General features: G+C 51.9%; 1 protein-coding gene and 1 pseudogene across 1 annotated transcript; both read right to left on the reverse strand.

The window, feature by feature from the left end:
* Window positions 1-2,497: 2,497 nt before the first annotated feature.
* On the reverse strand, window positions 2,498-3,480 carry LOC105874297 (olfactory receptor 13C7-like; annotated as a pseudogene).
* An 8,367-nt stretch (window positions 3,481-11,847) lies between these two features.
* LOC105874392 (olfactory receptor 13J1) lies at window positions 11,848-12,786 on the reverse strand. The gene has a single exon (XM_012770186.2). It carries the CDS (start codon window positions 12,784-12,786, stop codon window positions 11,848-11,850), a length of 939 nt encoding a protein of 312 aa, XP_012625640.1.
* Between the last annotated feature and the right edge of the window lie 1,177 nt (window positions 12,787-13,963).

Below are 13,963 nucleotides of genomic sequence, written 5' to 3' on the forward strand. Positions count from 1 at the left end.
CGTTTGGACATGGGGAGGGAACAGCAAGGGGCAGATGCAGTGAAAGGAAAGACTGATATTTACTCAGGGAACTTTTGTGTCCGGGGTATGTGTGTGTGTGTGTGTGTGTGTGTGTGTGTGTGTGTATGTGTGTGTGTGTGTGTGTGTGTGGAGTGGGGTGGTGGAGGCAAATAGCCAACTGTGCTTGGACAGATGGGGACAGTCTAGCCTTTATTCTGCCAGTAATGAGGAGCCACTGGGGAGATTTAAGCAGGAGAGTAGCATGATCAGATTGGTGTTTTGATGGCTGGGGAGAATATAGATTTGGGGGAGAGTTTGGAGGGCGAATGTGCAGTGACACAGCAGTTGTAATATTTGAAAGGGGATAGTGATGGCTTCTTAATTAACAAGATATCAGTGGAGAGGAGGGAACCAATTTAAGAGCTATTAGGAGACGAACTTTATAGGACTTAGCCACTGATTGGATCCATGGGGTGATGAGGTACGATAGAAAGTCTAGGATGACCACCATGTTTCTGATTTGGGGGTGATGGTGCCATTCCTTGAGATGGTGACACCACTTTGGGTGGGGGGATGATGAGTTTAGTTTTGGACAGTTTGAGGTGCCTGTGGGATTCCTGGGGGTGCAGGAAGTGGGCGTAGCTGCTGAACCAGGCCTGGAACCCTGGTCTCCTGGCTCCCAAAATAGGGATCCTTGGTCTCCCGACTTGACTCCGTGGGTGAGAGCCCAGGATCCAAACAACCCCTGCCTGCCTTGAATACGGTGCTTTGGCCAGTGGATATTGCTGCTCTCTTGCACATGTCTGTATGCACAACTAAACTAAGACCCCTGACCACCTATAATTGCCTGGAGCGTGTTCAGCAGCACAAGGTTCAATCCCCAGATGGTGATGATGTGAGGGCTTCCAAGTGACAGTTCCATTCAGCAAACCTTCTACAGCGAAAGTTCTGTGGGCGCTGCGGGCATGAGTCAGACCTGCCTGAGTCCTGCCCTGAGGAGCTCACGTGGTGGTGAAATGTCATGAATGCCAGTCGGGATGGGATAGGTATCGGGTCAAAGGCCGTGACAAAGTGCTGTAGGATATAAAGAGAACAATCTTGAAGTGCGACAGGAAAGGTTGAGTGAGAGAGACGGTGTCAGGGGTAGGTTGAAAACTGGTCGCAGGTGTCATCTGAGAACAACACCAGCAAAGACATGGAGGTGGGGGAGGTGTGGATGACATAGGGGATGGCCAGTGTGAAGGGCGTAGAGGAAATTCAGGCTGAAGAAGCAGGTGGGGCCAGATTCTCCGGAGGGCCTTGATGACTCAGCTGAAGAATGTGAACTTAATGCTTTGGTAATGGGGGCCATCAAAGGTTCTTGATCAAGTGAGTGATGAATCAATGGGGTTTGACCAAAGTAGCAGAACCACTGTGAGTGATTTAAGGAGTTTATTATTGACATTAGGCCTATGCTGTCATGGTAGCAGTTGGAGAAGTCTGTGCAAAGCTGCTACCTCTGCACTTGGGCTTGGGCCTGAGCTGCCGCAGGTCAGCGGGGCTGGCAGTCCGGAAGGAAGGCTGGATGTGCAGGCAGGGGAGTAAGGGCAAACTAGAGCCCAGGAGGACAGACTAGAACCTGGTCTGGGTCTCCCGCCTTCAATCTCAGTAACACCGGCGACCTGCAGGAGAAGCTGGCACCTTTTGTCATGAAGCTGCACTTGACCCAGGACTCAGACAGTTGAAGGAGGTGATCTGGTGAGGACTGGACGGGCTGCACTTGGAAGGTGAGCCAGCAACTTAGCAGCAGCATGCAAGCACTCCCGCAGTGTGTGGTGCTGTTTCACTCTTGCCTTCCACATCTCATGCACGCATCTCTCTGGTCAGCCCTAACACAGACCCATACTGGGAAGAGAATTCTGGGAAGCACACACTTCAACCTAGTTTGGTTGACCCAGTACTACAAAGCCACCACAGGTGAGCTAACCCAAGCTTGCTTGGGACAATGAACCTGGCAGCAGCCCACATGAAGGGTGTAGGATGGTCCACGAAGGATGTACGGTCGGGGAAAAGGAAGCGAAATCTCTAGTAGCTCTTGGGTCAACTCTGGAGGATGGTGTGGTGGTCATTAGGCTGTTCACCGAGCTCTTCGTCCTCTCTCTCCCTCATTCGAGACACACAGTAGCTGTGCTTGTCCTCCCCTTTGATGTCAGAGGTGGTCATGTGCCTTGCTGTTGCCATTGTGTCAGCCCATGACATGTAAGTGGAAGTAACACGTGGCACCTCTGAGTGGAAGATTTAAGAGTCATGCAGGCTTTGTTACTCTCCTTTTCCTTCTGTCATGGTGACCAGCAGTGTTCCAGATGGTAGCTGCTTTGTCCTCCTGAGTTCCAGAGGGATGAAGAGCCCAGATCAGAGCAGAACCCTAACCAGCCTTGTGTGGCCCTGCAGCATGAGCGAGAAACAAACCTTGATGGCTTTAAGCCACTGAAGATCTGAGGTCACGACACCGCGTAACCTAGCCCGTGCTGACTAACAGAGACGGAGAGCAGCAGTGACAGTGGGGCGCTTTCCTGCAGAGCAGGCGGCCCCCCAGCAGAGCTAGGGCAGCAGCTTTTACCTCTGCGTTCCTTAGGCTGTAGATGATGGGGTTCAGTGAGGGTGTCACAACCCCATAGAACAATGCGATAATCTTATCCAACCTGGGGTCCTTGGCCTTGGGCTTGAAGTACATGAAGGAGATGGTCCCATAGAAAATCACCACCACCGTGAGGTGGGCCGAGCAGGTGGAGAAGGCTTTGCGCCGGCGGCAGAGGGTACCCTGAGGATGGCAGCCAGGATGAAAATGTAGGATAGGCAGATGAGCAGGAGTGGGGCCAGCGTCAGGACAACTGTGGCCACCATTATTGTCAGTGCATTGAGGGAGATGTCCCCACAGGCCAGTTTTAGCACTGCCAGGATCTCACAGAAGAAGTGGTCGATGACACTGTGGCTGCAGAAGGGGAGGCGCCAGGCAAGGACCGACTGCAGCAGTGAGTTGGCAAAGCCTGTCTCCCAGCTCAGCACTGCCATCTGCATGCATTTCTGCCCACTCATGAGCTCTGGGTACCTAAGTGGCTGGCAGATAGCTACGTAACGGTCATACGCCATCACAGCCAGGAGCAGGCACTCTGTGGAGCCTAGCGCTAGGGTCAGGTACATCTGCAGGGCACAGCCGGGGAAGGAGATGGTCCTTCGGGCTTTCAGGAAGTTGACTAGCATGAGAGGAACGAAGGAGGAGGTGCCACAGATGTCCATGAGGGAGAGGTTGCTGAGAAAGAAGTACATGGGGCTGTGCAGGCGGGGGGCCAGTATGTTCAGCCCTATGAGAAGGGAGTTGCCCAGCACGTTCACCAAGTAGATGCCCAGGCACAGCACAAACAGGACCGCCTCTAGCTTACGGTGCCCGTGTAGCCCCAGCAGGACGTATTCTGTCACAGCTGTCTGGTTAGTTCCACTCATCTCATCCTATCTCCCTTTCCATCTGGACCACTCAGCTTTTTGGAAAAGTCTCTAGCTGGCCTGGAAGCCAGGCGACCTGCATGTGTGACCTGCAGCAGGTCAGCCTCCCTTTCTGGAATCTGGTTTCATCATCTGTATAAGGACAGAGTAGGATGTCAGGTCTGCAAGCTGGCCCTCCCCGCTCTGCAGTTCTGCTCGCAAAAACCTAGGGGAGGATGGGGCACATCCCAGTCCCCTAGACCCACCTCTGCTCACCCCAGGGCGCAGGGGAGACAACGGAGTAGGATTCATGTTTGATTTGCTCCTTTGGACTCTAAAATGTTCTTGGCTGTCAAGAGGAAGCATCTTTTCTAAGTTATGACTTCATATGACTGAATTATTATGCCCATAGTATTTCAGGTTCATTTATTCACTGAACATTTATTGAGTGCTCACCCTGTGCTAGATATCATTTCAGGTGCTGGGGTTACAGAAGTAGGAAAGGTGAGTGGACCTGCCAAAGGTGCTGGCCCGTTCCCTGAGTTAGGTGAGATTAGCTCTGGAAGGCGGGTGCGTGGTGGATACTGCTCACCTAGTGTTCCTTTGGGTCATGCAGGTCGAGCATTTCAGCTCCACAGGGTATGTTAGCCTGACTTCTGGTCATCTCTCCTTAAGGAATCACAAACTATTCATTGATTTTTAAAAAGGACATCAAAACATACATGTCGGCCGGGCGCTGTGGCTCACGCCTGTAATCCTAGCTCTTGGGAGGCCGAGGCGGGCGGATTGCTCAAGGTCAGGAGTTCAAAACCAGCCTGAGCAAGAGCGAGACCCCGTCTCTACTATAAATAGAAAGAAATTAATTGGCCAACTGATATATATATAAAAAATTAGCCGGGCATGGTGGCGCATGCCTGTAGTCCCAGCTACTCGGGAGGCTGAGGCAGGAGGATTGCTTGAGCCCAGGAGTTTGAGGTTGCTGTGAGCTAGGCTGACGCCACGGCACTCACTCTAGCCTGGACAACAAAGTGAGACTCTGTCTCAAAAAAAAAAAAAAAAATAAAAAAATAAAACATACATGTCCTAATAATAGAGTTACTGGTCACAGGATTTAACCCTGGTCATGAAAGCCAAGTGACTCACTTCTTGGCCTCCATATTGCTTTCTAGGATAAATGATATTGGCAATGATGCCACACAAGGAGGGAAGCCTGGCGCTAATCTGGCAGGGACGTGGTCAGTCATCAATTGTAAAGGGAAGAATGGGAAGAGGCTTTAAGTGTCTCCTAGGCAGCCACCATCGCCCTGCTGAGCTGGTCTCACTGCTTCTGAGGGAAAGGCCAATGTTAGGTGTTCACAGGAGGGAACCCAAGTGTCCCCAAAGAACAATAGTCTTGTTAGGACTGGAAAGCTGTCTCATGGCCAGGTGGACCCTGGTCTGAGGGAGAAATAGGAGCTGAGCGTGAGCTTTTCTCATTCAGAATATATAATTCCACCCATCCCTGCCCACTTCCTAGATTGACTGCGAGGCCAATTTTCTGTGATAGTGATGGAGCCCTGCCTGTCCTTCTGGGCTGGATTTTTTTTTTCTCATTCTTTCTGACTAATCATATCCACCATTTGTAGGGGCCACAGTTCTCACCCTCTTCTAAATAAACCATGTCTTTCTCCAGCTCTCCATCTTCGCCTAAGATGGAGGCACGTCCTCCTCCCTTCCCCGGTGGGGTGTTCCTGTTCACTCTTCAGGGCCCGTGCTGCGTCTCCTTTCTTCTCCCTCTTCCCCCTTGCAGAGCTTCCTGCTCCCTTCTTGTGCTCCCACAGCCCTTGATGGTCTCTCCATGTCGCGGTGTGGCATGTGGTGTACCTGTCTTCTCTGCTACACCTTGAGGTCAGCACTCTGCCTCCTTCCTCCCAGCCCCTCACACAGCGAGTGCTGCCAAGGGCAGACGCTCAACAGAGATCAGATGCGTGACCCCAGACCCCGACTTTGCCTCCTGGCTTCAGCACGAACTAGCCTGTGGTACTGACCAAGTCACTTGGCCTCTCTGAGCCTCGGTTTCCTCCTTGAAGATCGGGAATGCTGGGTAGCTCAGAGGAGACACACACATGCAGTGCTGCCTAGGTGGTGCAGTAACAGATTGCTACCAAGCTAGATAGAAGACTGCATCTTCAGCCACAGGTACCTGCTGGATCTGAGCCAGCCACCTCCTGGACAAGGGCTCCAGTGTCTATTGTGACACCCTCTTTCTCCAGAGCCTATGCCGGGTTTCCTTCCTCTACCCTGAATCAAGGTAATTATGAGGGGACAGTGTCTGGAACATGCAGGGGCAGTTGGTTAATCCAGGTTAGTTCCCGACTTTAAATCACCACGTGAACATTTACAGGTAGAGTTTCTCCTGCTTAAGTTTGGCAAAAAAATAAAGAATTGCCCAGGTGTGATGGCTCATTCATTTATTCATTCAACAAATAGTTATTGAGCGCCTACTATGAACTAGGTGCTGGGAACATAGCAGAGACATGTGGCTTCCGCCCTCCTGGGGTGTACGATATCTACTCACTCTCTCCTTACCTTGGACACCTCCCTTTCTCTCTCTGGGTTGTAGACCTCTGAGATTCTATCTGAATGTGGGATGTAAAGACCAAGTAAAACCTGAAATCTAGAAAGATCTATAAGGCCTTTGTCTTTGCTGGGTGTGTTGTTACAAAAAGACCTATGTTCATCTCAAAGTCTGGCACTGGACACAGGCGTAGGGGTGTTTTCAAGCAGGTGAAGGCTGGGAAACCACTGGGTCTGCATTTCTCTCCAGCACCCCTGCCTCTCTCCCAAACAGCAAGTGGGCGGTGGAGGCATTTGTGGGTGTCTGTGCTCAGGCTCTGGCTGCCCTCCTGACTCACACTGCTCCCCGCTCAGCCTCCCCAGGCCACTCCACACTGTTCAGACAAAGCCCACACGCTCCAGGGTCATCCCTCTCCTGGTCAGTTTCCTCAGGCTGGAGTGGCCTTTCTGTCCTCCTCACCCTTCAAGGCTCAGCTCACACACCACCTTCTCTGTGCAGCCTTCTCAGATGCTTCCACAGAACTGACCTCCCTGGCAAGAGGAGGGGCATGCAGCTTTGGGGCAGGTTCCTTTCATTCTGCTTTTCATTGTGTTAGTTTGTTGTGTGTCTCTCTCTGTGCTGTGAGCTATTGCAGTGGAAGGGCTGTGTCTGATTCATTATGGGCCGGGGAGCCACAGCCAGGAACTGTCAGTGATTACCGTGAATTGAACTGATCTGGTGCTGTTCTTCTGCCAAAAATCCAGATACCAATGTCTTACCTTGAGATCGATGTCCCCTTCTGTCTCCAATACACACACCCTGACAGGATGGTGCAGCCATTGTGATTCCTCGGAGAGCTTTGGGGGTTCCAGTTTCCTACCTGTAGTAACAGCTGCTCTCTCTGAAGAGCAACATTAGGAGTGGGGTGGGTTTCCTCACAACTTAAGAGTCTGCTCATAACACATTCATGGAAATTAAAGCTAGCCCATGAAACCACAGGCTTATGGCCCCAAAGAAATAAGTCTGTGTCTAGATAATACCATGCTGCCCGCTTGCCAAGAGCTTTGACTGCAGCATGGGCACAGGATGGGACATCATGGAGCAGCTGCTGTTCCCTCGGTGAGTCACTCAGGATGGGCTAGGTTATGCTGCAGTAACACACAACCTTGCAATGTTAGCAGCTCAACATGATGAAGGTTTATTTCTTCCTTATACTACATGTCTATTGGGGGTTTTCAGGGGGCTCTCCTCAGAGACCCTGGCAGATGGAGGCTCTACCATCTGGGACATCACCAGTTATTATGCTAGGGAAGGACACACTGGAGCATCTTGCACCAGAAGTTAAATACTCTGACCCAGAAGTGACATATGTCACGTTTGCCCACAGCCCACTGTCACTACCACGTGCTGAGAAGGAAGAGAACTAGAAATGTTGCACCTCTGCATTTGGGCACGGTGGCATTTCCCAGTACACTGAAAAAGCTGCTTTAGCATCTGTCTGTCAACATCACACACTGTCATGTTCTAGAAAACCAGAGTCACAGAGTGACAGGACATGAGTGTCTCTGAAAATAATCATCTAGTTCCATTCCCCACTTGTACACCTCCTGGGAGGCGGAGTGACGCTGGGAAGGAGCCCTGGGGACCCTCCTGGAGGGAGGGGACCCAGCTTTGATTCTCCGCCATTGTTCCTACTCTGCTATATGACCTTGGTCAAGTTTCTCCTGAGAAAATGGAGCCATTCAATTAGGTGACCTCTGGTACTCTGTAACCTCTGACACATTTCCTCACATCTTTCTAGCAGCTTCCAACCTGAGGTCTGAAAGGCCTAGGGTTACTTTGCAGGGTAAATATATCAATCTCATTGGCTGATAAATCCAATCTTAACAATTTAATACTTATTTTAAAGTATTTAAATAAGTTATTTTAAAAGAAAGGAAAGGGGCATAACAAGAAGAAAGCTTCAGTTACAACTTCCCAGAGATACCTCGACCTGGGTCCTGCCTCACCGCTTCCTGGCTGTGTGGTGGAGGGGCCGAGGGAGGGCTTGGAGTCAGACTGACCAGAGTCCAAGTCCCAGCCCTGCTGCTTGCTCAGTTTTCTCAGCCTCAGCTTTTCACCTATGATGTGAGTAATCGTGTTTCCTTCTGGGCTTAGTTTGAGGATCCAGCGAGATGAAGCATGCAAAGTTCTCGGCACGGAGCTGGCACATGGGTAAATAGTAAGTGGTAGATGATATGATGTCCCCTTTCCCAAGAAAATATTCTATTTTAAGAATGTTTTTAAAAGATCTCATGAGAATGATCAACATGGCAGATGAATTCTCCTTACCTCTCACGTCCTGGCCCGAGGCCTAAGTGTATGTAGGAAGCTGGGGCTAGGTGGGCTGAGCTGAGGCTTAGAGGTGCTGAGTTCATTACCAGTAGGTGCACGTGCCGGGCTGGGCCAGGGCCCATGGGTCCCGAGGACCAGCCTCCTGCTCCCCTGCTGCGTAGACAGCCTGCTTGCACCCTGCTCTCAGGGACCTTGCAGTCCCTGCCCAATTTAAAGTTCAAACTCTGCAAGCACACAAAGTTGCAGGTTTGGCAGCTGTGGGACCTGGGCTTTAGAGGCTCCAGGTTCCTTGCCCTGCCCCAGGGGAGCCCTGCTGGGGTGAGGCGGACACAGGAGAATGCTGGACAGAGAACCTGGAGACTGGGTCTCACTGGAGTCCTGCCCTTCGGATGCCACGGGCTCCGGGCCTGGGTGTCTGGGCTGCGAAATGGGCCGTCTCCTTCCAGGCATGCTGTGAAGACCCGGATTCATCAAAGCTTAGAGAAAGTACATTGCTTTGTAAGGTGTGAGATGTGAGGTGTACACGTGAGGGACTTCATTAAGTCAGGGATGTCGCCAGGCAAGTGAGATTTCACAGGTTTATTTTTTCTTGTCTTCTCTCCTTCACTCCCTTCCTTTCCTCTCCTCTCCCTCTCCTTCCCGTCCTTTCACAATAAAAAAATAACAACTTGACACAGTTTTGAGACTAAAAAGCAGTCTTAAATAAAGCAGCAGAAGCTGCAAAATTTCATATCACACTACGTTTTTTTTCTGGAATGTTTAGCAAGAACACAGGTCAAAGTAAAACATGGGAGGATTGTTACCACCTATTTTCCATCTGCTCGTAGAACATTGCCCTTTTGCTACCCCACGGATACCCCGAACTCCACAGGCCTAAGGCAAACTCATAATCATCATCTCCCCTGTCGCCATGGCTGCTGTCATCTCTCCCATCTCAGCATCTCAGTGGGTGGCACCTGTATCTTATCCTCCCAGACAAGCCAGAAACCCAGGCATCAACCCACAGCCCTCGCTCTCCTTCATCCACCTCTATAATCCCAAATTTTATATCTCCCCAATATTATTTTACATGTATGATATGTATAAAGTTGATCCTTGAGCAACACAGGTTTGAACTGCACGGGCCCACTTATATGTATATTTTTTTCAATAAATATATGGGGACATTTTTTGGAGATTTGTGGCAATTGGAAAAAACTCACAGGTGAGCTGTCACCCTGAGACAGGAAGACCAAGCCCTCCTCTTCCTCCTCCTCCTCTGCCCACTCAACGTGAAGACAACAAGGATGAAGACCTTTAGGATGATCTGCTTTCACTTAATGAGTAGTAAATATATTCTTCTCTTCCTTATGATTTTCTTAATAACATTTTCTTTTCTATAGATTACTTTATCATACGAATACAGAATATAATACACATAACATACAATGTACATGTTAATTGTTTATGCTCTTGGTGAGGCTTCTGGTCAACAGCTGGCCATTTGCAGTTCAGTTTTGGGGGAGTCAAATGTTATACGTGGATTTTTCGACTGCACAGGGGTTGGTTGGTGCTCCTAACACCTTTGTTGTTCAAGGGTCAACTGTCATCCCAAATATTATATCTCTGTCTCCCAAATGTCTATGTGCATATCTCTCCCCAGTGTACCTTGCTCGATGCCACCCTCTGTCTTCTACCGCCTGCCTGGCCATGCCGCACGGGGCCTGGGTGACTGCAGCAGCGCCCTCTCTTCCCTGTCCTCAGGCTGGAGCCCTTCTCGTCTGTCCTCTACTCTGGGGCAAGGTGATCTTCCATTTCTTAAAAATGGATAACATTTTTAAAGTTCAAAGGCATGGACATTGTAGAAATATTGGACAATATTGAAAAGAATAATTAAGATAATAGTAGTTACCTATAACCCCATCACCCAGAGGAGAAAATTCTTCTTAATATTTTGTCGCAGAATCTAATCAGTGACCTCACTAAAAGTAAATCTGATTACAAACTCCCAACGCCTGCAGAATAAAGTCCAAACTCCTGTTGTGTATCCAAGGCCTGCAGAATGTCATGGCCGCTGACAGCCTTCAGCCTGGCGTGGTCAGAGAGATTTGAGTGTCTCTGCCCTCGGGCCCTGCTGCTGTCCTCTGTGCCTCTGTTCTCACCAGCGGAGGAGGCAGGAGGAGGCCTGGGAGGGAACTGAGGGTTCACAAGGCAGCTGTTCCTTGCAGCCGGGGCAGGAGAGTGAGACTGCTGCCTGGAGTCCAAGCCCAGCTCTCCCATTGCACTGATGGTGCCACTGAGGTCAGGTCATGGCAGGGAATGGAAATGCTCTGTGGATCTGAATTCATTTCCACTTCGTGCTTGCTGAGTTTTGAGGAAGGAAAGCTGAGAAGAGGCTGAGCACCCGGAAGAGGCAGCTATGGGGATCCCAGAGGATGGGATGAGGAGGGGTAGATAGAGCAAGCCTCCCAAAGCCACATGAGGCCTGGATGCCAGGCAGGGGGCACTGGAAGCTGCTGCTGCTGCTAGTAAGGGTGGGGATAAGGGGGCTCCAGGTCCTGGGCTGCTCTGGGGGACTGGTGTCCCACGGCCAGGCAAGTCTGTGAACCTTGGATTCTTGGCCTCATTGCTGTCACCTTCCAGTGGCCTTTCCTGCCATCTGTAGGCTCCATCCCAGCTCAGCTCAGATTTGGGAAGGACTCCAGGCCTTGCCATTGTCACCCCTACATCGATGTGCTCATCCATGGCTGCCACACCCTCTCTCTGTGACTTTGGGCAATCCTCTGACCCTCTCTAGGTTTTTTAGGAAAACTGTGCAGGGCCTGGGGTTGGGCAGGGCTGGACTTTGGAACCTTGCTCTTGGAGTAACATTGACAACAAAGAACACAGGAAGGGTATGGGGAGAGGAGCGACATGGGTGGCCCTGGTGGAGGTGACGTTTGCACTGGGCCTGCAGAGTCAGGCAGTCCTGTTACACATGGAGTTGTGTGCTGGGCCGCTGCTGTCTGGAGAACCAAGAATCACACAGAGCGGCAGCGTGGGGACTGTCGGGCTGCGCGGGGAATGCTGAGGCTACGCTTGGCAGCTGTGCGGCTGTGAGGAGGGGTTGGGGAGCGAGTCAGGCAGGGCCAGCCATGTGGGCCTCAGGTTCTGCTCTGAAGAACTTCCACTTTGTCCAGAGAGCAGGGAGGGGCCGCTGCAGGTTTCAATAGAAGAGTGACATGATCACATGTGCTTTTTAAAGCTCCCTTTGGAAGTCCCGTGGGGCACAGGTTGGAGGGAGGGCAAAGACTGGAGTCCTGAGACAGCAGGAGGCAGGGCTGAAGGCCCAGGGGGTGGTGCTGGCCAAGGGCGATGCGGGGCAGGAGCAGAGGGCGATTTGGGAGCTGTTCTGTGGCAGGACTGGGGACCTGGTGTGCTGCCTTTTTCTGGGAGGAGGACGCTACACCTGGAGCACTCGGCCTGCCCCGTCCTCACCGGCCTTGGCATGTGTCGGCCTCACCTAACCCGAGGCCACCCGTGCACACTGCCGCCCTCCCTCACCTGGAGGCCCGCCCCCTGCCCCACACCTTCCTGGCGGCCTCTTTCACCTCCTTGTTCCGCAGGCTGTAGATGACGGGGTTCAGCATGGGCGTGACCACGGCGTAGAGCACGGTGAAGACCTCGTCAGAGATGTGGGCCTCCTTGCTCTTGGGCTTCATGTACATGAAGATGACGGTGCCGTAGAAAAGCAGCACCACGGCCAGGTGCGCCGAGCAGGTGGAGAAAGCTTTGCGGCGCCCAGTGGCCGAGGGCACCCTCAGGATGGTGGCCAGGATGAGCGTGTAGGACAGGCAGATGAATGTCAACGGCACGGGCAGCAGCAGGATGGCGCCCACCAGCAGGAAGGCCTCGCTGACCGAGGTGTCACCACATGCCAGCTTCAGCACTGCCAGGATCTCGCAGGTGAAGTGACTGACCACACGGTGGCCACAGAAGGGCAGCCTCATGGCGATGACTGTCTCCGTGACCGACTTGAGGAGGCAGAGGCCCCAGGCGGCGCCCGCCAGCAGTAGACAGAGCCAGCGGCTCATGAGCACGGGGTACCTGAGTGGCTGGCAGATGGCCAGGTAGCGGTCGTAGGCCATGATGGCCAGCAGCAGGCACTCCGTGGAGCCCGTGGCCAGGCTCAGGCACATCTGGACGGCACAGCCAGTGAAGGAGATGGTCTTCCGGGATGACAGGAGGTGGACCAGCATCAGGGGCACGAAGGTGGAGGTGTAGCAGATGTCCAGGATGGAGAGGTTGCCCAGGAAGAAGTACATGGGCGTGTGCAGGCGGGCGTCCAGCACGCTCACCGCCACGATGGCCGTGTTCCCCAGCAGGGTCACCAGGTACATGGCCGAGCACAGAGGGAAGAGCAGGTGCTCCAGGGCTGGGTAGCCAGAGAACCCTTTCAGAAAGAACTCAGACACCCCCGTCCTGTTGACCGGCTCCATGCTGAAGAGTTCTGAAGGGACGCGCACCTGGGATGGAAGGAGAGAGGGTGCAGGGCGGCGGGAAGCTCACAGAGCCCCTTCTGGGACAGGGGCAGATTGCTGGGGTCTTTTCCATGGCTGCCACACCATCTCTCTATGACTTTGGGCAATCCTCTGACCCTCTCTAGGCCTCAGTTTATCCATGTGAAAAGTGAGGATTGATTTAGATCAGCATTACCTAAGAGAACATTAATGGAAATGTTAGCAGGCAATCTGAAAAAATCAATTTGAGGCAACACTGGATGAATCAATAAAGCTCTTTACTGCAGTACTTCTCAGAGCCTTTAATATGCTAATGTACTGTAACTTTCCAAAGGCAGTGTAGAGCCTGTGCTCCCCAAACTTATTTGACCATGCATCCCCCTTTCACAGAATACCCATTAATCTACTGCAGGCATCAACATAGTTTGGGAAACAATGGCCTGGATCAGAGGTCCATAAGCTTTAACATGTACACACTTTTCTTCTTCTTCTTCTTCTTCTTTTTTTTTTTTTGCTGTCAGGCCACTCAAAGGGTTACTAAATCCTTCTTGATGTGGACTCTCTGGGTGTCATTGGGCCTCCAGCACCCATCAAGTTCCAGGCTGCATGGCCCCTGTGGATACTCTTTCCTCTCCAGAGCTCAGCCCTACACACTGAGACCTACCTCTGGGACTTAAGGGCAATTGTGCAGCAAGGAGGTCTCTGATCTAGTCCTGGGGCTTCAGATAGAAGGTCTTGCCTCAACTTGACTGTGACCAGAGTCACCATGGGGTCAGAAGGAGTGTGAGCTGCCAGTTTTCCCCAAGGCACAGCTGGAAATCTCTGGAAAACTCAGCTGGGTTCCTAGAAGGCTACCCCCATTTAACAGAGTGCCAACAGAGACAGGCATGGTGCCAGGGCTGGGGCGAGGCGGAGACAGCATTGTGCCTTCCCTGCAGCCCAGTGACGGGGTCAGGCGACAGCCTCCTCTGAACGGTTCCGTATACTACTGTTTATCCTCTAAAGTCACCAGGAGACATCAGTAGCCACTGGGTGCCTGTTGGGATGTGCATACACCCACATATGGTCAGCACATACATGCCCACATACATGTGAATGCACAGACACCTCTGTGACAGTGACATATAGGTACACATGTGCCTGTGAGTGTATATGC

The sequence above is a fragment of the Microcebus murinus genome, chromosome 12 (genome assembly GCF_040939455.1).
Source record: "Microcebus murinus isolate Inina chromosome 12, M.murinus_Inina_mat1.0, whole genome shotgun sequence".
Classification (NCBI taxonomy): domain Eukaryota; kingdom Metazoa; phylum Chordata; class Mammalia; order Primates; family Cheirogaleidae; genus Microcebus; species Microcebus murinus.

Coding starts and splice junctions, on each gene's coding strand:
- LOC105874392 (XM_012770186.2), bottom strand. CDS start 12,786: ATGGAGCCGGTCAACAGGACGGGGGTGTCTGAGTTCTTTCTGAAAGGG.